This window comes from Drosophila yakuba, chromosome 3L, assembly GCF_016746365.2.
Source record: "Drosophila yakuba strain Tai18E2 chromosome 3L, Prin_Dyak_Tai18E2_2.1, whole genome shotgun sequence".
NCBI lineage: Eukaryota > Metazoa > Arthropoda > Insecta > Diptera > Drosophilidae > Drosophila > Drosophila yakuba.
In genome coordinates this window covers 20112864-20137824 of record NC_052529.2, presented here as the reverse complement: position 1 = coordinate 20137824, position 24961 = coordinate 20112864, and the positions used below count along the sequence as shown (strand labels likewise).

Here is a 24961-nt window from a genome sequence, read left to right as displayed (position 1 = left end):
GGAAATCACTGTGGAAACAAAGGCCAAGTGCTAATTTTGGCATATAATGTGATAAACCCAACAATCTTTACTCAATTATGAATTTTACATGGTTCGGTTTCAACCGCTTATAAGAAAGGAATTACCAGTGCACTTAAAGTCACATTCTAGTTTGGCTAGGACGAAAAACAAAATATAAACTAGCACATCTACTACACCATTACTTAATTTAGCCGAATTGTTGTGACTGTGCGCTGTATCAGGCTCCTCCCTTGCTGGCATGTTAAAGTATTCCAGGAATTCGGGGTTTTCTATATTGTTTTCGTACTCTCCGGGCTGGTTTCCTGCTGGACTGTACCGCACAACCAATATCTTTCGTCCGTTCTTTTTTCTGCAATATATGTCTCTATTGTCAGTGAAGCGGGAAATTCACACTTTACTCACGATCGATCTTTTGGTGCCCATCCAACACCGATTTCTGTCGTTGTTTTCCACGTGATGGCCGAGAATTTATCAGCCAATGATTGTTCAACTTCGGTTCTACGCTCCTTTGCAATGCCATAGGAAACTGCTCCTTCAGTAGCCCAATAATAAACACACACGTTTTTTTGAAATTCGCAAATGTTCTCTGAAAACATTTCAAACTCCGAATCCGATACGGGATAAGCCAGGTGATCCACACGAATATTTTGTTTCCTAGCTTGCTCGTACAGTATTTGATCTGGTATATTCAAGGTACTCAGATGCTGTGTATAATGATTTTTCAGTTATCTATAAAAATAAATTAATTCATTCATACAATTGCATACTCGCGAGCCTCCTGGGAGAGTTCCTCCGATTCGATGAACTCTGGAACTGTCCAAGTCCTACGGTGTTCGTTGTGGGCGGTGAGCACTTCACTCTTGATGATATCATAATATCCCAAGCAAGGCTGGTAGAAGTAACATAAAGGATTTATTCTTATATATTTCTTTTTTTTATATTTTAAGTTACTCTGGAAGCAAGGAAAACCAGAAAGAGCAGCATATGTATGTGCGTATATGTATAATACTTGGGTGCTTATTTCACAAATATACATATATTGACAAGATTTTCTAGACTGTCAACTTTGTTTTTCCAAAAGAGAAAAGAAAAAGAAAAGCAATAGGTGCACAGCCTGCAAGAAGAAAAGTGAAATTTTCAGCTGTTATTGTTTTTCTCTTGTCAGGCACAAATATAAAAATATTTTTAGTTCTATATGCATAATATTTACTACATTTTCCCCGAGCCAATCCATCTTTATGCGTCACGCAGTTGTCAGGGCCGATTTGCACCCCACTGCAACCAGACCAGATAAGACACTAGTCAGAAACTAGTCAGTCATCTCAGCTAGTGCTAATTTATTGCACTTTACTATCTGGACACTCCACGTGTTCGATTTAAGCTCGGATTAACATGTCTTGCCCGCTAATTGAAATCCACTTCAGACTGACCCCCGCCGAGGGATTTCGGTTCACTGTCAGCGAAACTGAATTTCGCACTGAGTTCCATCCAAGGTTAATTTGATTTGCGGCGCATGAAGGGATCACTTATCATTAGGATCGGACGATCTTCTTTCTCTGGCATCTTTTTGGGTATATGTCTGTTATACTGTTTGTGTTTTTAAGTTGTATGATTTGTTTGCTGCGATTACATTTCTAAACAAGTCTTCTTAGTTACATAGTTAGAGTAATAGAAAATTCTTTCTTGTGTTACAGTAGCTTTATGTCTACTGATGGGTAAGAAGCCTTCGAGTCATCGACACAGACACACCGCCTGGATTGGCCCCCTAGAAAAGAGGGGCCTGTCCGAGCACCCGGCTAAAGAGCACCCTGTAGATCCCGCCTGGGCTTGCATAACCACCCGCCTCACGCAACATGTGTACATATTTGCACAGATTTAGGCATGCCCCGCCACGGAAAAGGAAAGCCACCCAACTGAGGCGACTGTCACTGTTTTTGTTGTTGTCAATTGGCGGGCCTCCTCCATATAATTTGCTTTCGTTTTTATTGAATCTCTCGGGGCCCCAAACAAAATCGGTGCGCCATGGCGACAATTCCCAGTCCCATTCCCATCCCCATCTCATAATGAATTTGACTGGCTGCCAACTAACACTCACTAACCCAATTGACCAAGTAACTAAGCGACCAGACGCAACGATTGGAGCCGACGGGATCCGAGAGCTCAGGCGATATATACGTACGTACGAAACATATAGCGGAAATAAAGTGCTATGTTGAGGGCCTGCTGAAAAATATTTTGCGAATTTCGAAATCAGTTCAAAATCGTAGCTCGCTGGCAGCGCTCGTCGCGAATCGAGAGACCAGCCCGGAAAATGTTTCGCAAATGCCTCGCCAGCCTGGCTTTGGCCCCAGCTCCCACTTCGATTCCGATTCCGATTCCCAGGATAGCCCCGATCGCTAGCCAGCTCCTCCAGCCTCGTGCGTTTCACCAAGTTCCCCGCGAGAGCAGGCCACCCAAAATTCTCATCACAGGTCAGTCGCCGCGCCACGTGGATCTGCTATATTTAACCGCGTTCAAGGGCGATCGGACATAATTTATCATATTTTCAAATGGTGGACACGTGTAAATAAAAGTCATCACCAGTTCATACATGCTTTTGAATATTTTGTGACATTTTTTGCTAGTTTTACATCCGTTGTAAGCTTAATAGGATCTGTGCTTCATAGTTATCAGTAAGAGCGTCAGCAAAAATAACCCCAGGAAAATAATATAATATTTATACCCGTTACTCGTAGAGTAAAAGGGTATACTAGATTCGTTGAAAAGTATGTAACAGGCAGAAGGAAGCGTTTCCGACCATATAAAGTATATATATTCTTGATCAGGATCAGTAGCCGAGTCGATCTGGCCATGTCCGTCTGTCCGTCCGTCTGTCCGTCCGTCTGTCCGTCTGTCCGTCCGTATAAACGTCGAGATCTCAGGAACTACAAAAGCTAGAAAGTTGAGATTAAGTATACAGACTCCAGGGACATAGACGCAGCGCAAGTTTGTCGATTCAGGTTGCCACGCCCACTCTAACGCCCACAAACCGCCCAAAACTGCCACGCCCACATTTTTGAAAAATGTTTTAATATTTTTTCATTTTTGCATTGGTCTTGTAAATTTCTATCGATTTGCAAAAAAACTTATTGCCACGCCCACTCTAACGCCCACAAACCGCCCAAAGCTGCCACGCCCACACTTTTGAAAAATGTTTTGATATTTTTTCAGTTTTGTATTAGTCTTGTAAATTTCTATCTATTTGCCAAAAAACTTTTGGCCACGCCCACTCTAACGCCCACAAACCGCCAAAAACTGTCCTTCGCACTTACACTAGCTGAGTAACGGGTATCAGATAGTGAACCAGTGCCATATAAACGCGGTTGAGATCCTAGTTTGCTGAACAGTTTTATACAGTACATATTCCCTATACCTGTGCATGGTGAAAATAATGTCCTTATTATAATGCGCCCCAACACGATAGATGTACCAAAATGTTGGCCCGAAAACTGTGGAGCCTGAAAGAATGCTATGATATATATGACGCAGTGAGATTAACAGAGCTTCTCATTTTTTTCAGGTGGCTTGGGCCAGTTGGGAATCGAATGCGCCAAACTTCTGCGGACGCAGTATGGTAGCCACAATGTGATTCTCTCGGACATTATAAAGCCCAGTCAGTCGGTTCTGGAGAATGGTCCCTACATTTTTGCCGACATCCTGGACTTTAAGGGCCTCCAGAAGATCGTTGTGGACCATCGTATCGACTGGCTGATCCACTTCTCGGCTCTGCTGAGTGCAGTGGGGGAACAGAATGTTCCACTGGCTGTGCGGTAGGATATCTATTAAATACCAGTTTCGATTTCCATAAATATATGTGATCCTATATCCCTTCTAAAAAAAGTAAAGTCCTGTCCAATCCTACGCCTCTTGTTGCATAATAACCCCTATACCTTTTTATTAGTAAGCATACCCACTAATACCAGTCCCATCACAGGGTCAACATCGAGGGTGTTCACAACGTCATCGAGCTGGCGAAGCAGTATAAGCTCCGCATCTTCGTGCCAAGCACAATCGGAGCTTTTGGTCCCGACAGTCCGCGCAATCCCACGCCCAATATTACGGTAGGTTCACCACTTCCCAGCCAGAAGTTTGTTCGATATTAAGAACCCAGTTCCGCAGATCCAACGGCCGCGCACCATTTACGGCGTTTCCAAGGTGCACGCTGAGCTAATTGGCGAATATTACTACCACAAGTTTGGACTGGACTTCAGATGCCTGCGCTTCCCTGGAGTGATTTCCAGTGATCCGCCGGGCGGAGGCACCACAGGTATTTAATCACCAATCATTGCTAGGGGGACTCAAGCACATCCATCTTCGGGGAAATTTCTTCGAGATATCCGTTGAAACCATGTCGTCAAGCGCACTTCAAGCTTTATTTAATCCAATTTCGTATTATAAATGCCTCAATTGACGATAGTTTATGATAATCAAAGAGCATGACAATGGCCATAATTCGTACAGCATGCAGTGGGTGCCGCAAACCTAGTGACCCATATTAACTTTTCCTCTGATTAAACTGATTAACTTTAAGATTGTCTAAGTCTCCTCTACTGCTTGCCTCTACAATGCTTTCACTCATGAGTGCAGTCATAATGCTTATTACACTTTAGGGAAAGCTAGTGTGCATCAATTTCCTTTGCATTCTTAACAAATTACGTATACGGATAAATAAATGAAATCATTTCTTTAAACTCTTTTGTTGAGTATCTAAATTAATTCCTAATACTTAAAACATTTTAAACTTCTATCGCATTAAAGGTTTCGAATTTTCGGGTTCTCTTTTTAGACTACGCAGTGGCCGTTTTCCATGAAGCCCTGCGACATGGAAAGTACACCTGCTACCTGCGTCCTGACACAAGACTGCCCATGATGTATATTGAAGATTGTTTGCGGTAAGTACATAGAGTATTTACTTGAGTCAGTTCCATGTTATTAATGATCTCTCTCATTAGAGCTCTCCTGGAGTTCATGCGTGCACCCAATGAGCAGCTGAAGCGCCGTGTCTACAACGTGACCGCCATGTCCTTCACTCCCGAGGAGCTGTTCGCCCAGCTGGGCAAGCACGTGCCCAATCTGCACGTGACTTACAAGCCGGACAGCCGCCAGTTGATCGCAGACGCCTGGCCGCAGGTGTTTGATGACTCTGATGCGCGGAGGGACTGGCACTGGCAGCACAAGTACGACCTGGTCAACCTGGTGGATTTCATGATCAAGGACGTGCAGGATAACTACATCAATGTGCAGCCAGAGCAGCAAACTCTGCAGATCTAATACGTGGGATCAAACAACCGCATCTAGTATTGCTAAGTAATGAAATTCAATCGCATTTAACACTGCATTTATCTAGTGAATAGCAACACAAACCACTGTACCATTACCTTTTAAAATACAGTAAGGCATTTATTGGAAAGGGAAACTGTAATGTGATCACACAACTCCATTAGTTCTCCACCGCATGGAATACTTCATCTTTTTTTGATGTGAGTTTCGCATGATAGCTTATGGTTTAGTTTATTTGAACTCAAATACTATGGGTAAGCACCTTCAGTTTGCGACATGCGACAGCTTATATTACAACTTAGGTTAGGAAGTACAGTGCTTGTTTCGAGTCATTTTATCATATATCAGACTCCTCTAGCTCCGAGCCGCCGAGCCCACGAAAGTGATGCAAACTACCGCCGTGTGTGGCTATATACAAGTCCGCTTCGGCTTCGCTGCCTATCGGCTTTAATTTGATTTTGCCAATAGGATCTTTAGATTTTCTTGCCTTTTGCTGCAAGGGCGGCACTCGTTGCTCTGCGGATTCTGTAAACGAGCAGATTGGAGAGTTGTCTATCAATTTGGGTCGCTAGCTTGGCTAATCGCGTTTGCCGTTGGGTTCTTCCACAAAGTGTTTTCATCATGTTATTTGTTTGTTGCGCTTTTAAAGTTGGCTGAGTTTCTTTTTCCAACAACTTAATTAGCTTAAACTTCGATTCTAATAAAAAAAAAAGAGATGTACACATATAAAAATATCGTTTAAGTTCAAAAGAATTTATATTAGAATCGGTGGTAGCTTTTGAGTTTATTGCAAATATACGAGTGCAAAAATAGATAAAAAAAAGTGTTTAGCGCGGTCTTAAGGTACTAAGTCATCAATACACCGTTAGCATATGTTGATAATAATTTGAACTTATGGTAGTACACCTTACAAATAAATTTACGACTATTGTTGCACATCAGCCAACTTCACATATTAAATACACTTTGTGAAGGCTCCAAGCAATCGCTCCAGGCTGATTGAACATTTCACTTAAAATATATTGCTTTTGTATATTCTGATTGCAAGGTTTCGCAGGTCTTACTATTACGTTAAGTATTTCAATTCTTTAGGTAATTAAGTACAGTTTATAAACGCTGTAAATGTTCGACTAAGCTGTTGTTTGTACAATGGTATGTGAGTTTAACAATTTATACAGAATACTTATTGGCTGAGTCGTTTGCTGATTGTTATTTTTACAAATTTCAGTTTTTTGGTATATGGTAAGTATGTGCATTGCGGGTATTTTCAATTCAATTGCTTGTTTGGGTAAATTTGGTTTCTAAGTAATATGCGAACAATTTTTGGATACATTGTCGGCTGTTTAGCAAATAAAGAGAGACGCGTCGCTCGGTGAACTGTTGCATGTGTTTCTTGTGCGCTTTTCTCAGCTAGAGTACATGTTTCGGGTTATATACATTTTACGTTTTTGTGAACGAGGGCCCCTAAATCATGTGCGACATCATGCAACGACTCACATCACGGTTTGCGCGATGCAAATGACCTTGATAATGCTGATGAATGCGTTGATGGTGCTGCTGCTGTGGATGTGGCTGTTGATGTTGCTGTGCTGGAAAACTCGTCTCCGATTCCATCATCATGCCGCCGGTGGCCTGCATCTCGTAATCCATCAGAGAGGCCTGCGTTCCAATTATTTGTGTGGCAGGCAACGAAAAGAAATCTGCAAGACGAGAAACCGATTAGTAAGTGCTATTACACATAAAATGTTTTATAATATAATAATATTCATCTAATCATCCACATGACGAAAAGTTTTAAGTATAAATTAAGCTCTATACCCCATTTTTTTTTTAGTGCAACGGCAATGCAACGCTACACGTTGACACTATCGATGCTTGGCCCAATTACCGATCGTTTATTTATAACCAATTCGGAGCAGAGCAGTGTGTTGTCATTTCTTATCTTCGTTAGTTAGTTTCTTTTTCTATGCTTTTTGTTTGTGCTGAAACCTTATCAACACAATCGGAAACTATAAGGTAACGAAGGCAAAACTGAGTGCACAGATTAACAGCACTTAATTAGAAATAGTCATAATAGCAAAAATATGTTTTTTTTTTAATAAAAAATATTTTAAATTTTGTAAACCATTAATAATATATTTACATGTGTATATATATATGGCTAAAAACGCATGTAAAAAGCGACTATATCCACTGAAAGCGTATAGATTATTGATTCACTCGCGCAGATATACACATTTTTTTTACCGGCTGTATATATTTACTCCCACACGGTCTTCTCCCTTTGTTTTCTTCTATTGTTTGCGAATGCAGATTGATTAAACTGGCGGTGTAAGAAGAATAGTAACACTCTGTTGACCCAGTCATCTCCACAGCCCCTCCAGCTTATCACCAACTTCCCCTCGTGTGTTTTGCTTAGTCGGGCAAACACACCGATATATGTATTTATTTATGCATATAATGACTTAGTCAAACCGGTTTTTCTTTGCTAAATTTTAAGCGGCTGTCAAGTGCTTATCGCTTCGAGTCCGGTACCTTCTGTATGTCAGAGATAGACCGAATTGCACCCAATAAATGAAAACTGATAACGCAGGTCACCGGGAGCCAAAAGGAAAAAGAAATGGGCCGCAAGGTCAGAGATAATTGTGTAAATTTACAAGTTTTACGACACTTTCACGCAACGACAATTAAATACGCTGCCATAAGAGCCAAGGTCGAGACTATAAACGAAAATTACAGCTTAAATCATTTGGTGTGTTCCGGTTTTTAAATTCAATTGCGTAAAAATGCCTTCAATACTCTTTAAAACTATAATTATAATTTTAATTTCATAGCAAGAGTTAAATTGACGTTCAAAAAAGTTTGAGACACTATGAAAATGTCAACATTAATAGTAAATCATTGAGACAAATATTTAAAAAATTTCCTATTGTTTTCTAGAGTTGCTTACCAATCATGAAAAATTTGGAAAAGCCTCCTAACGATAAATATATTTATTGGGAATATAAGATTCTATGCGCAATTGTTGAAGTGAGTTAAATATACATAATACAACACATAAACAGTTTGATAATTTTAAATAACATGCTCGCGCCTAATTGTAGCTTTGCGTTACTTACCATTGCAGTACTGGGCAGCCAAGTCGGACTCGTCGTAGCGACATCTCTTGGTGTACACCGGTTGGTCCGTGTCCAGATCCCCGACAGGATTATGAGCGGGGTTTAGACGCTTCTTGCAGCGCAGGACTTCCTGGGGAATGACGGCCGCCATCGGTTGTCCCACAAGATGATTGCCATCGCTATTGTTGTTGGCGTCGGTCATAAAGGTGACGGCACGTGGATTGAACGGATCCATCGAAGGACGCACCGCTCCGGTTTCGAAAGTGGCGGCCGACGACGACGGATCACCATGTGCCCAGCACTCGAAATTCGTCAAAACCATCGCGCGCCAGCTGCAGTGGAATTTCCCCAAAAATCTAAAAGCGAGTACAGTAAATTCGGAACAAACGCGCCTTTGCGTCAGTACTGTACTGTACGAAATCGTTCCGCAAACTGCAGGCGCGTATTTTTTTCCGAGTTGTAATCGTATTTGTATGCAATATGGATTTTGCTGGCTCTGTCGGCTTAATAACCGCCCAGTCTACGCAGCAGTTGCTAAAATGGCTGAAAAAATTAAATTAACACACGCAAGCGAGGCGCGCGAGCAATCGGCCAAAATGCGACTGTAAATGCGGTGACGGCAACTGTTAAAAATAAACCAATAAGCAAGTTTTACATTTTGCCGCGTGCGCCTTTCGATTCACGATTGCTTTTTTGTTTTCCTTTCGCTCCAGTGTGACCACACTGCTGATGTCGCAATATAGCGTGCGGCGCTGGAGAAAAATACTAGAGAAGCAGCGATTATACAGTTGTGGTCGCAGAAATAGCACATTTATACACATTTTACAAGGAACGAAATTATAAATTACTTAGTTCATAAACACCATGCTGAATCTCAGTTTTGACCATGAAAATTAATAATAAATTTCTTCAATACTAAAATTTTAAATTATTTTAACATGTATATATTTAAAAAAATAAATGTTCACAATTTTATTCCAAATATATAAATATCTGCACAAAAAAATTTTAAAGTCGTGTAAAATTAAAATGTTTAAATAAAACGATACCAACGATAAATCGAATAGTATCAGTATTTTCCAGTATATGGGCAATGCTTGCACGGTACTACCACTTTATCATGTGATTTGTGATTTGTCAAATATTTCTGATAACCGAATGGCAGGCCAAAGCAAAACCAGAAATTAAAAGAAATTACTGATTTTTCAATTAAGCCGTATTCTATTTAACTGGAAATATGTCGACCAAGAACAAGAAGGCCGCCGGTGGCAATGGAGGGGCGCCGAAACAAACCCGCCAGCAGTCGCACGTATGTAACATGATGGGCTCCAATTGCCGGCTAGCTAATCCCTTGTTTATTTTGGATATCAAGGACTCGCAAGACTACAGCTCCTTCAAAACAGTGCTCTTTTACTGCATGCTCATCGTTTTCCTGCCCGTGCTGACCTTCTTCGTGCTGAAGGGCTTCGTTTTGGATCAATTCCTCGACATTTCCGAAGTTAAAGTGAATATAGCATCCGCCGTGGGAGCGGTCGTTGCATTGCACGTCGCCCTGGGCCTCTATATTTACAGGGCCTACTTCGGCGCTCCCGGTTCCAAGGCCTCGAAGACGGACTAATCCTCATCTACCCCGGACTGTTACCCCATTTCCATTAACTATAAGTCGGTAGAGAACTCTTGTACATACATGCTATATACATAGATACAATTGTTTACATGCCAGCAAGGGAGGAGAAAGTCGCCTGTAAACTGTGTGTAATCGTTTTCATTGCATAAGTTTCGATAACAGCGTGGAAAACGTGTTGTGTAGTGTTCTGTGTGCATAATTTGTATTAAAAATATACATAAATAAGTGAAATGCGTGTGCTACTAAGAAATTATTCCCTGATGGAGGCCGTCAAGAGATTGCTGCCGAGACCCCGCAAAAAAATCTACAACCTAGGCGCTTGCTTCGAACTGGTGGATATTCCTAAGGTTACCTAAATGATATATTTACTCGACTTTCTATTTAAAAGGGGTGGCTCGAGAATTCGTTCAGGCTGACATCGATAAACTTGCTTTATATATTTTGATAAGAGCTCCAAATAAACCTTTTTGAGTTTAAAATGAATAGAACATTTGTATAAAGTGAGAGGCTATTGAACTGAATATTTAAATTGTAACTATTGCCTATAAACCCCGGTTACTGAATCTTGCCTGCGCCCCTGATTCGGCTTTATGAGGGTGCCACCTGATAGTGACTGGTGCTGCCACCCGTTTTAAAAGGCAAACAGCTGTTCAATTAATCATAAGCGTAAACAAAACCATTTCTTGCTGAGGAGTAAACAAAGAAATTAAATCATTTTTAAGAGAAGTGTAATTACCTGCTGAGGGGAAACAAATAGGAATTCCAAATTAAACACCCACAACGAGCGTTACATTAAGAAGTGGTATTTTCATCCTCATTTTAATTTGACCCCCTTTGCGACGCCCATTTTTTGTTGTTCTGTGTCTTACAAGTCGGCCGTAAAAATTGGCCAATATGATAAATTACTAGACTCGGCAAAGACTCTTAATCACACGCCGGAATGTGCTGCAAACTAGTGCCGCAGCCGGACGACCATTGAACTTTTTACAAACGTGCCGCTATTGATTGCAACCACCTGTTGGGGCAAAACAATCCACCCTCAAACAAAAACACCCAGCCACGTAGTCTCGAGTCAGTCGTTGAAATATGCTACATCGAAACGCTAGAATGTGGACGCTGTGCGTGCAGACGGCTTTGATAGCCACCTTGGTGAGGGAATCCACTTCCCTAAAGGATAATCTCGTGGGAAGAACACAGGTCACTAGAGGGTAATCCAGCTAAACCAACTGCCTGCTCAATATGTGCTTTCTTCTACCTTCAACAGAAATCCTACAATCCCAGCGAGCTCTCCGAGTCCCGTTTCCTGGAGTACAGCAATCTATCCGATAAACTTCACTTAAGGGAAGCCATTGACAAAATCCTTATACCCCGAATTGTGGGCACAAAAAATCATACCATCGTGCGGGAATACATCGTCCAGAGTTTGAGGGATCTAGACTGGGATGTGGAAATAAATAGCTTCCATGATCACGCTCCCATCAAAGGCAAATTGCATTTCCACAACATCATCGCCACCCTAAATCCAAATGCTGAGAGATATCTGGTTCTGGCCTGCCATTATGATAGCAAGTACATGCCTGAAGTGGAGTTCCTGGGGGCCACTGACTCAGCAGTGCCTTGTGCCATGCTGCTCAACTTGGCCCAGGTGCTCCAGGAGCCACTTAAAGAGCTCAAGAAGAACAAACTGAGTTTAATGCTCCTGTTCTTCGATGGCGAAGAGGCTTTCGAGGAGTGGGGACCCAAGGATTCTATCTATGGAGCGCGACACCTGGCCAAAAAATGGCAACATGAAGGAAAACTGGATAGAATAGATATGCTGGTGCTCCTGGATCTGTTGGGAGCCCCCGATCCAGCATTCTACAGTTTCTTCGAAAACACCGAATCCTGGTACATGCGTCTCCAGTCCGTGGAGACACGTCTTGCAAGGTTTCAGCTCCTAGAGCGCTATGCCAGCAGTGGGGTTGCCCAGCGCGACCCCACCCGCTATTTTCAGTCGCAGGCCATGCGGTCTTCTTTCATCGAGGACGATCACATACCCTTCCTGCGGAGAAATGTGCCGATCTTGCACCTTATTCCGGTGCCCTTTCCCAGTGTCTGGCATACGCCCGACGATAACGCCAGCGTGATTGATTATGCGACGACGGACAACCTGTCGCTGATTATACGGCTCTTCGCTTTGGAGTATCTGGGCGGAGCCGAGGCCAAGTAGTCAAGTGGGCTCCTGTGTGAATCACAAATGTTGTATCTACTTACGGCCTTATCTAATTGACCTGTTTCAATATAGAAACCTTGTTAAATGTTCTTACGCCCGCCGAAAAATCCATAAAAACCTGGTAAACGACTGCGTGCTTTAAAACTACTAAGAAAGATCTGCAATACGCGTACTCCAGATATTTTTATACACATGTATTTATAAAAAAGCTTAGCTAATGACACGTCACGTTAATATATTTTTTGTAATCTTTCGTTTGTAAATTGTTTCACTTATGTACATATTCAGTTCAACATACACATAGTAAATGTACCTTAAAACAAAAAACTTTTTACTAACCGCACTGGTGGGAAAAACTTAGATGGTGTTTTGTCACAAGAGAGAATCGAACATAGCGTCTGAATTAAAAAACTTCCGCCGGATTCAGGTGAAAATCAAACGTACATATTTTTCGCATCGCTAAAGTCTGAATTAAAAATATAAAATGATTTGGCATAGGTACTGTACATTCTTCTCTCTCACTCTTGTTACAAAAATTGTATAAGCTGTGCACTTAAGCGTCTCGTTTAAGAAATAGTCTCAAACGTCTACATATCCATATATCTATATGGCAAAATCGTAAACTAACTTAAAACTACCTAAAATCGTTAACCTTGATTCAACACTAAAGTTATTGAACGGTCCTCAATCGCTGCTCGTTGGCCCAGGTAAAGTGCCGTTTGATTTGACTACATCTTCATTCGTAGATTCCACACAAGTTTCTTCAAGTTTGGGCATGGACTTTGCTACTTGCTCAGCTTGGCCCTTTAGCAGCTGGCCTGCGCAAAGTTCCTTGGGTTTCTCCACAACCACTGCACTTAGCTCTGCGCAAGACTTGGATTTCGCTCTGCTATGTTCGTGGCTATTGCCTAGACACTTGGCTGGAGACGATGATTTTCGGCCACTGGGAGCATCACAAACCTCGCGCAGATCGGTGCGAGAATCCCGGCAGCAGACCTTCTCGATGCATTCCACTGCCTGGCATTGCATCAGGCATTCCAGCGAGGCTGAGGCATTCTTATTGGTGGCCGGATAGAACTCCGGTTGGATTGTGACTGCTCCGATTCCCTGATCGTGGAAGTATGCCCGAACCTGTTCGATGATCTTGAGGTAGAGTTTGGGATTCTGGAACTGAATGTGTATGGTAGCCACGTATCGGTGGGCTGCCAATTGCCATATATGCAGGTCATGGTAACTAATGATCTCCGGGAACTTAGTGACCAAGGTTCGCTCAAAGATTTCCAAGTCGATGGAACCCGGAATGGTTTGCAGAAGGATCAAGCAGGATTCTTTCACTGTAGAAAAAAAGATACATTTAATTTTCAAATGACTGAAGTTCCACTTTTTTGGCATTTAATAAATATACTTACTGTAGGGATAACTAAGCGTGACGAGCAGAACGCAAGAGAAAATTGAGAGCACGGGATCAATGAACTTTGCCGTATGCTGCTCATCCTCCGCCACATAGACGATTGCGGCACAAACGATCACAAATATGGTACTGGAAACATCCCGCAGCATTTCCACGGCTCCCTGGCGCTTGGTGGCAAAGTAAACGCTACCCACTTCCGCCTCTAGTTCCTCGCGCAACTGACGATCGTTCCTCGATTTGCTGAGTTGTCTTTGCATCGGAGTTAGGGATAGATCTAAATTGCTGGACATGGGTCGCTCCAGCACCACGTTTCCTCCGGGTGTGAGGTGCAGAAAGCTTCCCTGGTGCAGCGTGTATCCACCGATTAGCAGATATGTCAGTCCATTCAGGATTAGGCCGATGAAACCCAGCATCATCACGGGTATTGGGAGATGCATCGTATCCTGATGATCGATGTGAACTAGAGTTTGCAGAGCTTCCACCACCAGCGAAAATGATAACGAGGCCAGGATAATGAACACAATCAGCATGGTCAAAATATCGATCCTGGCCCAACCAAATGTATTGCGCAGCTTCTGCTCCCGACACTCTCTTTTGGCCCGGGTTTGGGCATCCGTTTCAACCAGGTCGACTGCTACTCCGGAGCCGCTTATCTTAGTCAGGGCGGTGGCAGGATGTTTCGCCTGGGGTGCTTGTTTACTATGCTGTAAGATGAAAAAGCCGAATACAGAAACTGGTTAATATAATACGCACATCACTAAAAATAATTTTAAAATAACCTTTTAAAACAATAGTAATTATGATATTTAAAATTTTATAACTATTTTAACGGCGGTTTTAACGATATTACTATTCAAAGGGTTTATTACTTAGAAAATCTTAGGCTGTGTTTCTAAAGATGGACTTAGAAAGACTTAACTTTCAACATTAATATTGGCAAATTTTTATACAGCTGGCACTCAAGTAAAATTAATTCTTCCCTGATGTATTGTTAAAAGTAATTTACTCTTTGAGTTTGGCATAACATAATTATGTATTTAAGTCTCAATGTGTATATACAAAATTAACTTGCTTGTCCAGGAAACACTGGCATAGAAATACATAGAATCGAATGGAAAATGCAATCATCGTCATGCTTTCCAAGCCAATTGGCACTGGCCCATCTACAACATTTTTGGTGGTCAGCTATTTAAACGCTCCGCTGATCGTCTGTCTGTCGGTCTGCACCATTATATAAGCTCAAAATCAGACCACTCAACTGTCCACACCTACAACATCGTCAACTGTTTGAAAGCTTTCGATTTCTGGTGTTTGGAACCGTATGAAAAGCGGTGATTTTTGGCCATGTCTGGTTAGGTCTCTGCGGTTTTTGGGCCTGGTCTTTGTCTTTTGCGAAACGTGCTTGGCACGCTTTCCCATGCCGGCGACGATTTTTGCATTCGTTCAATAATAAAATATTAGCTTTGACTGCTCCATTAATTTTCAGTTGGACATTTGGATAATGGAAGTATTCACCTTAAATTAAAATCAACTTGATTCGAAGAATAGAGAATAAGAGATATATACTTGAGGATTAATTATTATTACTAAACAAAACTAAGCAAACTTATATGATATGGACTCGTGGAATTTCATATACCCTACCATCTCTAACTGCATTCCTAACTATCCAGATCTTAACCCATTACCATTTTCACGTTTAACCAGACGCCTGCTATAAAGTGTATCAGAGTTGAGGAACTGAGGGAATTACTACGTGTAATCAACCTAATTTCATGTTACCTGCTGTGTGGACAGGGCATTACACTCGAGGAGGTAATTACACAGCGATAGGATGATAAGCTCAACGAAAACGGTGACTAAATTTACTGATTAGGCCAAATAATAACGCAAGGAAACACTCCCAAGCAGAAAAGATAAAAGTATTTCAAAAATTCGGCCATAACTTAAAAAAAGTCCACACGAAACCAGTTCTTTGCAAAATAAAAAGGTGTTTGGAATGCGTTTTCGATACATTTGGTTGTGGTCTGACTTTTAAAAGTTCAATGCACCAGCATCTGTTTCGACTTTGCACCAGCACGCGACATTTCCTGGCCAAAAAATGTGAAGCCGGGTAGCAAAATAAGTCAAACCGCACATGCAACACAATAATTTTGTTAAAATAATGACCGCTTAAAGTGGGGTGTTGAATGTGTAACTTTTTATACCGAATACTCATAGAGCAGAGGGTTTACTAGATTCGTCGAAATGAATGCAAAAGTCAGTATATATGTATATTCTTCATTAGAATCACTTGCCGATCAACCGGGCAATCTGGCAATCGGTATGTCTGTCCGTCCGTATACTTATTTTGGTACTTAACAAATATATACTCAGTAAATATTGGTAGATAAAATTGATTAGTATATACTTAGAAAATCATTCTTAAGGCACAGCCTGAAATCTTACCTTAATTGTGATGATGCAGCCGCCGAGTGCGAAAATATTACACAACATATGATGACTGGCCATAAGAAGAGTGAGTCCATGGGTCAAGTGACTGAGGATCAGCTGGAGCACGAAGTAGCAGATCGATAGCACCAGCACGGTGTACAGCGGTATCGGCTTGCACCGCTGGAGAATCTCCTTCACCGGCATTATTCTGTGGAAGGGCATAGAAAAGGCAGTGAGAAGTGATTCGTTAAATATTCGATATATGCGAAAATGGCGGACAGGAGTCAGCACTTTACGACAATCCGCACTAGGTGTGATCTATATAACTCTATAGTCAAATTTACAATTCGCATGTTCATCAACTGTCAGTCAACATTATAGGAAAGCAGAAGATGTACAGACTGGCTTAAAATTTATGTACTAAACATATTTTATAAATTGCGATTGGGTATCACGTTAATAAATGGAAAAGTCCCTTTATTCATCATGAAACCCGTAACTTTATTAATCGGTCCAACACCAAAAATTACCCCTTCGATCTGGGAAACCCCACCGATCTGTGTCAAGTTCAAAATCCCAAAGGGTATACTCAAACGTATGTGATTTGGTGCGATACTGCCACTGAACCGAGCTGAACCTGCCATATTTAGGGATCAGTTCAGCCCACTCCAAGCTCGCATGTAAATCACCATCATATGGGCACGGGCTTGAGCTTCGCCTGCCGCTTCTGCGATGGGTTGCATGCAAATGAAGATGCTAAATGGGCTCGCTTCACCCGTGGTTACCGCAGCGTATCTCATCGAATCGATCGCCCGATCGCCTGGGATATTGACGTAATTTTACGTGATCGTGGACACATAGCTACCGATTGTTTGTTGGCCGCCCCCACTCAGTTTGTTTGCCGCAATGTAACACCAAGGTTGTACCCCATTCGGTTGGTCATTTAAATTGCCTAAATGCCCTCTAGTAGAGTAATTACCGAGGAACATGTCGCGGTTTAATAGTCTTCTTGGTTAATCCGGGTAGACTATCTAAAAAAATGAAGGACCGTGCAATGACCTTTATGCTATATAACTCTGATATTTGAAGTGTGTATGTGTGTCCATTACAATTCATTTATGAGAATTATAGTAATGCATTTCTAGGCAATATTCCTAAAGTGACAGAACAAACCCAAATCGACTGTTGATTTATATAAATATATCTGTGGCTTCCACGTGTAAATGCTCTTTAGATCATCGTATGCCAGCCGTCGGCTCGACTCTTAAATGCGCCAATTGCATTCCAAATTGTCACACGAGCAATAGCGTATAATTAGAATAGATCGAATGATAAAATCTATTGTTTTAGTACCTCATAAAGATACACATGGAATCCGAGTAAACTTAATACAAAAGCGCTAAACGGCGCCTTGGGGCACTAGATTGTGTACCCCAGCAAACAATCGAATGTTTTCCATAGTATTTATTTCAAGCAGAGACATTGTAAAAACGCCGATTAGCAGGTAGCAACAAACTATTTGGATAAGTACCCCGTGGACATCTGTTTGAATAAATGGGTACTATATACTCGTGTATCTTGCAGTTGTTCTACTAAATGTTCATTTCCTCAATTTAATTTCATTCGACATCCGGGATGGGTGATGGGAGGTAGGAGGCAATGAAATATAGGTTCCAACAAAAGATAACAAAAGATAAGCAGAGCTACAGATACAGATAATGATACTGATTCATTGGAAGCCCCAATAAGCTCATTTTAGCTGATGTTGCTAGGGGATATAACGAAGTGATCCTAAAGATAAAAATGGTGTGATATGGGTGGCATGGGGATTAGAGCCGACAGTTCAGAAGACTACCCAAAACAATGATGTCAATGTAGGTCTACAAACAGAAATAGGGATTAGCTTTTAATTTAAAATTTCTTATACCCATTACTCGTACAGCAGTAGGGTATACTGGACTCGCTAGAAAAGCTTTCCCATAAAGTATATATACACCCAAAAAAGGTTAGACTAATTACAAGGTAATGCATGAGCTAAGAAGGGCAAAAGAGACTAAATGTTAATTTTTAGGTAAAATATTGCCTTGTTAAGCCATAGTTTCTTTGCCTAGTGTAATGTATAGACTTCTTTTATACGCCAGTTTTGATTACATAGTGATTATATAGTTATAAAAGTTATAATTAATTATAATTATAATGTAAGTATTATTATTATATATAAATTTCTATTCTTTTCTTTATAAATCGACCTATGTAATTGTCAGCAAGCAAATGCCTATAGAACTGCACGCTATACCAATTACATACCTAAGCACACACATACATACATATGTCAAAATCAACCATTTTTCAAAAATAACCATGTTTACGGAATAGTGTTATGACTTTTGAGCGATTAATTTTAAAAACCTGGTGTTGTCATGGAATTTTTTTCACCTTTTTTTTTCAAAATATTTCATTACACTCGAATCCGGACCTCTTTGGATGGCGTAAAATCCAGATCGTAAATCTGCTCCAACAGTTGACAGCTCAATTGTCAATTAGATCAATGCAACAGCTCACTTCATCAATTGAAAATATCAACAAAAAGCGAGCAGTGCAGTAAAATTTGGGACCAATAACATTTGCTTTTTGTTTTGATTTGCCATCAGGTATCAGGTGCATGCATTCTGTTTGCTTGTTTAATTTTTTGCCTCTTTCAGACTATTGCCTGCATACAAATGAAATTTGGCAACAAACAGCTTTTGTTGTCCATTTAATTTTGCGTAGATTTTAAACTGAATTAAAAATTGTTCCTATGCGGGCCTGTTCAAATCAACCAGCAGCTAATATCTTACAATTTTGACCAGTTCAGACACGATGACAAGGTCGATGATGCCTTTGGAATTTCTAATTCACAAGGGAGCGTAGTTATTTAAAAATTCTATCAATACTGTTATTGTCTATCAGTGGGCCACAGACAAAGTGTGCTGCCAATATTTTATTACTTTGTTGCCCATGAGGCATACGAGTACGAGTATTTGAACATTTCGAACGCGCCAAAATCAGGCCCCTGATAAGCAGATAGAGATAGCTGTCTACGTCCCCTATCGCTATCTCACCCCAGGCGATCAAGTGGAAAGTGGACAGCTCTGACTGATAAGAACAAATTTGAAAACAATATCGAAAACAACTCGGCTTCCAGTGGGTTAAAATACCATCGCTAGTCGGGGGATTTGATGGGGATGTTGATAACAGACCATGTTGCCACCGCTAAATGTTGCCAAGTAAGATATAGAAATTACTATTTTTGAAGTGGTTGAACCCTTCACCGCATGGGATCTAATAAGTTTGCTCTAAAGCTATTCGGTAATACAACTTCAAAGTCATAGGTACATTAAAAATATATTTTAAAATCGTTTTTGTTAAATAAAAAGTAATAAATATGGACAAATAAGGAGGAGGTATATTGCCGATTTTAAATCATTAAATCAATTAGTTCGTAGAAGGATATGAGCTTAATTGTATTGCACTCTGCTGTTTTTTCCGTACTAGTTGTGTGTTCTATAAAAACTAACTTGTATCTTACTGCTTTTTAGCCTGCAATCATAAAATTGAAATTCAAGCCGCTTTTTTTCAGGAACTCACAACCCTGACCACCTGTACATAATAAATGATGAAGCACACGATTCAATGAAATAAGCCCATTATAATAAACAAAGAAGTTAAAATATTTTAATTACGACTTTATGCACCACCATTTACGTGAGATCTGCGCCTTTACAAGTATGTATGTATATATGCATATATACTTTCCGTGCATCCTCATCGGAAACGTGATCAAGTGGGGCTTGAGAGATTTTTTGATGATTTACAAAAACCCATTAAAATAATACGAAATTTGATGTTAATGCTGATTACTAAAGACCCACTTCAATTACACCTAATGACTCAAAATTGCAAAACGAAAAATCTAATTGAATTAAATAATAATCATACAATTGTGGTCAAAATGATAGAAGTAATAATAAGGGTAAAACGCTTTTCTGAGAAACCTAAGATTTTTATATCGTTCTTTAAATATTCCAAGCAATAAATATTTTACCGGAATATTTTTAAATGACAAATTTTGGACCACATATTACTTTTAAGAATGTTAATTTGGGTTCGCTATTATAACCGTACAACTAGAAATGTACGTAATGTATTATTTTATAATTTTAAACAATTGAAGAGCATGCTCTAGTATAGTGGACCCATTTGTTTGTTTATTATTTCATTAACGGGTTGGTAGGTAATTGTTTATAATATGTTGGGAATGGAAACTCGGCCGTGCTGGGTTCTTCAGAACTTGAGCCAAGGCCCGGATCAATTTGCATTGAATTAGCTTAGGGTGAGAATTTGTTTTTAGCTCAATCTCGATGCGACTGGCAGGTGGATCGTAGACAGATATAACCGTTAATTAGCATTAATTTTGATCAAATTTATTTTTATACACCGCAGATAGTAATACATATTTCTCGTACTATTTTTTCACGCTGGTGCCAAGAGGCGCGAGGCGTCTTAATAATCACTTGCTAAATGGATCTACAATCTGCCCGCTGACGAATCAGTCATCTATATATCTACGAGTATCCAAAACTGCGGGCATTAAGGCGTGTTTTTCCAATTTCTGGACCATCCCAGATACAAAACCGCATTTCGCACAAGGCCAAAAAGCTCTTATCAGTCTAGACCCCTAATGTTTTGGCTAGGAACTGGAGATTTACCGTCTTTTGGACTCTGATAAGCGAAAAGGCGCACGCTCGCTGTACGTTCGCTATTTATAGCCGCACCAGCGCAAATCGCTTTGAAAAATGTAGCTTTTCCTATTTTATTATTATTATTATTATTCACACACACTCCCGTTGGCGATTTAAAATTTTTCGAGGCACACGCGCAAATTTTTTCAGGAGCGAATTGGGAGCGTTGTTAACTCCAGCGCGGTTCAAACACGAATGATCGCAAAAGACGACGCGAAATATACATATGTATGGCAGACCAAACGTGAAATCGAAATCACCACGCCGAATTATGAGTACTCTTTTTACTTCAGCTCGAATTTTAGTAATGGTATTAATACAAATTATAAAGAAATCTTGTAAAATAACAAAGAGACTTCTCTATTTAAGTACTAAACATGATTGATTAGAATTTTTTTTGGAATTTACTTGAAACTATAAAATATATAGTCAAATTTGGGTTTACTTCTTAAGAAAGCAGAACAAATATTAAACACGAATTATGCTCAGTTTATGTACTACCTTTGAAGTTGAAACTAACAATTTATTTAGAGGTCGAAATTCCAATCATGTAAAAACATTTTAAAACTCTTTATAAGGGTATGGAAGCAAAGAGAGATGCTCGACTAAGAGCAAACAACACCAATAACTACGGCCGGCAAAACAAATCGAAATACCCGCAAATTTAGAGGGAGCGTAAAGTTAATGTGTGTGTGTTATGAGGTTGGATGGGGAGAGGAGGAAGAAAGCAACAGTGATAGTGTTTGTGTGGGCGAAAAGTGCGTGAGCAGGTTGAATATAATCAGCTGATTGCTTTGTCAGCTATGAAAGAGAGTGAAATGAGAGCATGCAGAAAAAGGAGAGTGAAATATGTAGCTTGTTTATGCATGTCACATGTAGGTATGTTTGTATTGCCGTTATCTAGGCAGGTGTATGAGACATCAAATGACCTAACAAATGTTTTACATACATATTTATATATGAAACTATGGTAATCTTTGCAGAATTACATCCTCAATTGTCAAAAGCAGTGATCTGTGCACATATGTACATACATACATATGTATGTATTTAACTAATCAAAAACACAACTGAAGTCAATAGAATAGTGTTTCAAACACAAAATATAGTGATGTATGAGAACTCGCATTTTTAGACAGGGTAATTTAATAAAAATATCTGAGACGAAATGTATTTTTTATATAAAACTACATATGTACATATGTATGTGTATGTACATAGGACCGTTTTTGATACAGCCAAATAATTTATACAATTTTGTATGTATGTACATACGTCATGTAGCAATAAAGCAAACATTTTTATTACAAATAATGTTTTTTAAGATAATTCATGAAGGTTGCATTCGCCTGAAATCTCTTTACCGATCTAAAAACAAATTGTAATCTAAAATACCCTCGATTCTAATTAGTTTACCCATACTGTCAAATGCGACCACAATTATTTAGTGGTGATACCTTTATCACCGCAACAATGTGTATCCATATCAACAATTTTACCACAAGCTCACTTATATTTCACTACTAATCGGCGTTATTGGGTTTGTTGAAATTGTTAATCCTTAGTTGGCAGATTTCGAACAGATAGCACTCACTAATTTTTCACGATGCTCTTGGCTTTACAACCCAAAGGCGACTGCTAACTGAATTTTTCGTCCATAGAACCCAAGCCGTGCCGAATTAAACGATCCACGGGCTGAAAATTGCAATTAAACCACGCACATTAGATAAAAAGTTGGCGGTGTGACAAGCAAGGCAGTTCCATTTCAACTGGGACACGGTTAGCTTATGTCTTATTTGCCAACGAATATTCATAAATTAAAGCCAAGTAAGAAGGCGGTTTATGTGACATTTTAATTGCCGCTAGGAAGGTAAGACATCCACAAGGTTGTTAAGAAATAATGAGATAAAATTATTAGTGCCACCAAAAAAGTATAATTAATTTAAAATCATTTTAGTTATAGGCAATTGCTTTTACCGATAGTTTAAAGTATGCAGAAGTACTATTATGTAAACGGTGGGCGATAATTAAAACATGTTCTATATGCAATACCTACAAACAAGATCTACTGATAATGAGGTATATAATATATATATTAAAAGTAATCTTTTAATAAAAGATTTTTTAAAAACTATACAAAAAACTGTTACTTTCAAAGTCAATTGTTTTTCCTCAATCCGGCAGCCTTGTTCCACGGAAGTTTTTGGTATTAACCTGGCAGCTCTAGTATATTCCATGTGCAACGCCGTGGTCACACTGTCGTAGGGCAAAATAAAAAACTGGCCTGGCCCGAAATAAATTAGGAATTTAACGTGTAATTAACCGAATCGAGTTGGTCTATTGTGCCGGTGCGAAATGGCCGCCATAGTACTAACCCGTAATCTCCAGCTGGCCAGTGAGTACCATTTCCTGTGCTCGCAAACCGCCAGGCAATTAAATTATGTAATACGATGTTTGTGGCTAACTTTTGGCTCACTCCGGATATTTAGAGCACCACGGCAGTGGCGTGGTTGGAGTCTTGTGCCTGCGTGGATATTCTGCCGCTGCTGCTCCGCAGGAAGATGGTCCACGTCCACTGAAGACCACCAATCCTGCTGCAATGAAACGCGGAACTGGCGGACGTAGCAGTTTCAATGGGATTGTGGCCACAGTCTTCGGAGCCACAGGTTTCGTGGGTCGCTATGTGTGCAACAAACTAGGCAAATCTGGCTCCCAGATGATCCTACCCTACCGCGGTGACGATTCAGACGTTATCCGTCTTAAGGTCACCGGAGATCTTGGCCAGGTGCTCTTCCACTTCTACAACCTGGAGGATCCCGCCTCCATTCGCGAGGCCGTCAAGCACTCGAACGTGGTCATCAACCTAGTGGGCAGGGACTTCGAGACCAAGAACTTCAAGTTCAAGGATGTCCACGTCAACGGAGCTGAGAGGATCGCTAGGTGAACATCCTTACCAGCATAATTTGCCTGCCAAATTATTAGCAGCTTGCCAATTTCTTGATTCTAACTTGCATAACTTTATTGCGTTAGGATTGCCCGCGAGGCTGGCGTGGAGCGCTTTATCCACCTCTCCTCTTTGAATGTGGAGGCCAATCCAAAGGATTTGTACGTCAAGGGTGGCAGCGAGTGGCTGAAAAGCAAGTACGAGGGTGAGCTGCGCGTGCGCGACGCCTTCCCTAACGCAACGATTATCCGCCCTGCGGATATCTACGGCTCCGAGGATCGCTTCTTACGTTACTACGCCCACATCTGGCGCCGTCAGTTCCGTTCGATGCCGCTGTGGCACAAAGGAGAGAAGACCGTGAAGCAGCCAGTCTACGTTTCGGACGTGGCTCAGGCCATCATCAACGCCGCTAAGGATCCGGACAGCGCTGGCCGTGTCTACCAGGCTGTGGGGTAAGCCAATCTCTAAGTCAACTATTGTACCATGCATTTTGTTAATTTCCTGTATTTGTTCCAGACCTAAACGCTATCAGTTGAGCGAGCTAGTCGACTGGTTCCACCGTCTGATGCGCAAGGACCAGAAGCGCTGGGGCTACATGCGCTACGACATGCGTTGGGACCCCACCTTCCTTCTGAAAGCCAAGCTTAACAGTTTCATCTGCCCCGGCACCCCGATCGGCGGTCTGCATCCCGCCCGCATCGAGCGCGAGGCTGTCACTGACAAGGTCCTCACTGGAGTGCCCACGCTTGAGGACTTGGGCGTCACGCTGACCACCATGGAGCAGCAGGTGCCATGGGAGCTGCGTCCCTACCGCGCTGCTCTCTACTACGACGCCGAGCTGGGCGAGTTTGAGACACCTTCGCCGCCCAAGTGCATCGAGGCGCGTGATGAACTGCGTCTGTTTGCCTAAGCGGAGTATAGCAGCTGTCTGTGTTGAATGGAAATTATTAGTTGGAATTGTTTAAGGCGATGCGTCAATAAAGAGAAGTCGAAAGATTAAATGGCTTTGTCCTAACGTAATTGAAACAAAAATACGCAGACTGAAAACGCGCTTTGAAAAAATATGTGAAAAGTTTCTACATATAAAAAGACAT

At 40.8% G+C, this 24961-nt stretch overlaps 7 protein-coding genes across 14 annotated transcripts; 4 read left to right on the top strand and 3 right to left on the bottom strand.

Moving 5' to 3' along the window:
* Window positions 1-31: 31 nt before the first annotated feature.
* On the bottom strand, window positions 32-1642 carry LOC26534730. 6 transcript variants are annotated; one of them, XM_015195347.2, is made up of 5 exons: window positions 1232-1597; window positions 973-1135; window positions 779-910; window positions 424-725; window positions 32-370 (listed from the first exon to the last, which is right to left on the bottom strand). In XM_015195347.2, the coding sequence occupies exons 2-5, from the start codon at window positions 1003-1005 to the stop codon at window positions 100-102; spliced, it is 738 nt and encodes a 245-aa protein (XP_015050833.1). In that variant the 5' UTR covers window positions 1006-1135; window positions 1232-1597; the 3' UTR covers window positions 32-99. The 6 variants fall into 6 exon arrangements, with proteins under 6 accessions (XP_015050833.1, XP_039229744.1, XP_039229743.1 ...); XM_039373810.1 differs by having other exon boundaries at window positions 1057-1135; window positions 1235-1251; XM_039373809.1 differs by having other exon boundaries at window positions 779-1135; window positions 1232-1603.
* Window positions 1643-2275: 633 nt separating this feature from the next.
* LOC6534775 (L-threonine 3-dehydrogenase, mitochondrial) lies at window positions 2276-5476 on the top strand. The gene is made up of 6 exons (XM_002095414.3): window positions 2276-2492; window positions 3581-3830; window positions 3995-4121; window positions 4180-4327; window positions 4847-4952; window positions 5013-5476. Exons 1-6 carry the CDS (start codon window positions 2333-2335, stop codon window positions 5329-5331), a joined length of 1110 nt encoding a protein of 369 aa, XP_002095450.2. The 5' UTR covers window positions 2276-2332; the 3' UTR covers window positions 5332-5476.
* Window positions 5435-9171, bottom strand: LOC6534774. Its single transcript, XM_002095413.4, has 4 exons — window positions 8871-9171; window positions 8460-8815; window positions 6864-7040; window positions 5435-5865 (listed from the first exon to the last, which is right to left on the bottom strand). The coding sequence occupies exons 2-4, from the start codon at window positions 8779-8781 to the stop codon at window positions 5678-5680; spliced, it is 687 nt and encodes a 228-aa protein (XP_002095449.3). The 5' UTR covers window positions 8782-8815; window positions 8871-9171; the 3' UTR covers window positions 5435-5677.
* Window positions 9172-9584: 413 nt separating this feature from the next.
* LOC6534773 (vacuolar ATPase assembly integral membrane protein VMA21 homolog) lies at window positions 9585-10569 on the top strand. Its single transcript, XM_002095412.4, has 2 exons — window positions 9585-9768; window positions 9832-10569. Exons 1-2 carry the CDS (start codon window positions 9697-9699, stop codon window positions 10075-10077), a joined length of 318 nt encoding a protein of 105 aa, XP_002095448.1. The 5' UTR covers window positions 9585-9696; the 3' UTR covers window positions 10078-10569.
* On the top strand, window positions 10296-12625 carry LOC6534771 (glutaminyl-peptide cyclotransferase). Of its 2 annotated transcripts, none has more exons than XM_015195341.3 (2): window positions 10296-10433; window positions 11351-12625. In XM_015195341.3, exons 1-2 carry the CDS (start codon window positions 10317-10319, stop codon window positions 12293-12295), a joined length of 1062 nt encoding a protein of 353 aa, XP_015050827.2. In that variant the 5' UTR covers window positions 10296-10316; the 3' UTR covers window positions 12296-12625. The 2 variants fall into 2 exon arrangements, with proteins under 2 accessions (XP_015050827.2, XP_002095446.1); XM_002095410.3 differs by lacking the exon at window positions 10296-10433 and adding an exon at window positions 10716-11283.
* LOC6539747 (zinc transporter 1) lies at window positions 12496-22537 on the bottom strand. Of its 2 annotated transcripts, none has more exons than XM_015189511.2 (4): window positions 22518-22537; window positions 16158-16350; window positions 13708-14413; window positions 12496-13632 (listed from the first exon to the last, which is right to left on the bottom strand). In XM_015189511.2, the coding sequence occupies exons 2-4, from the start codon at window positions 16344-16346 to the stop codon at window positions 12983-12985; spliced, it is 1545 nt and encodes a 514-aa protein (XP_015044997.1). In that variant the 5' UTR covers window positions 16347-16350; window positions 22518-22537; the 3' UTR covers window positions 12496-12982. The 2 variants fall into 2 exon arrangements, with proteins under 2 accessions (XP_015044997.1, XP_015044996.1); XM_015189510.3 differs by lacking the exon at window positions 22518-22537 and adding an exon at window positions 20891-21174.
* A 619-nt stretch (window positions 22538-23156) lies between these two features.
* LOC6534769 (NADH dehydrogenase [ubiquinone] 1 alpha subcomplex subunit 9, mitochondrial) lies at window positions 23157-24868 on the top strand. Its single transcript, XM_002095408.3, has 4 exons — window positions 23157-23318; window positions 23413-23863; window positions 23954-24319; window positions 24384-24868. Exons 1-4 carry the CDS (start codon window positions 23279-23281, stop codon window positions 24775-24777), a joined length of 1251 nt encoding a protein of 416 aa, XP_002095444.2. The 5' UTR covers window positions 23157-23278; the 3' UTR covers window positions 24778-24868.
* Window positions 24869-24961: the final 93 nt, after the last annotated feature.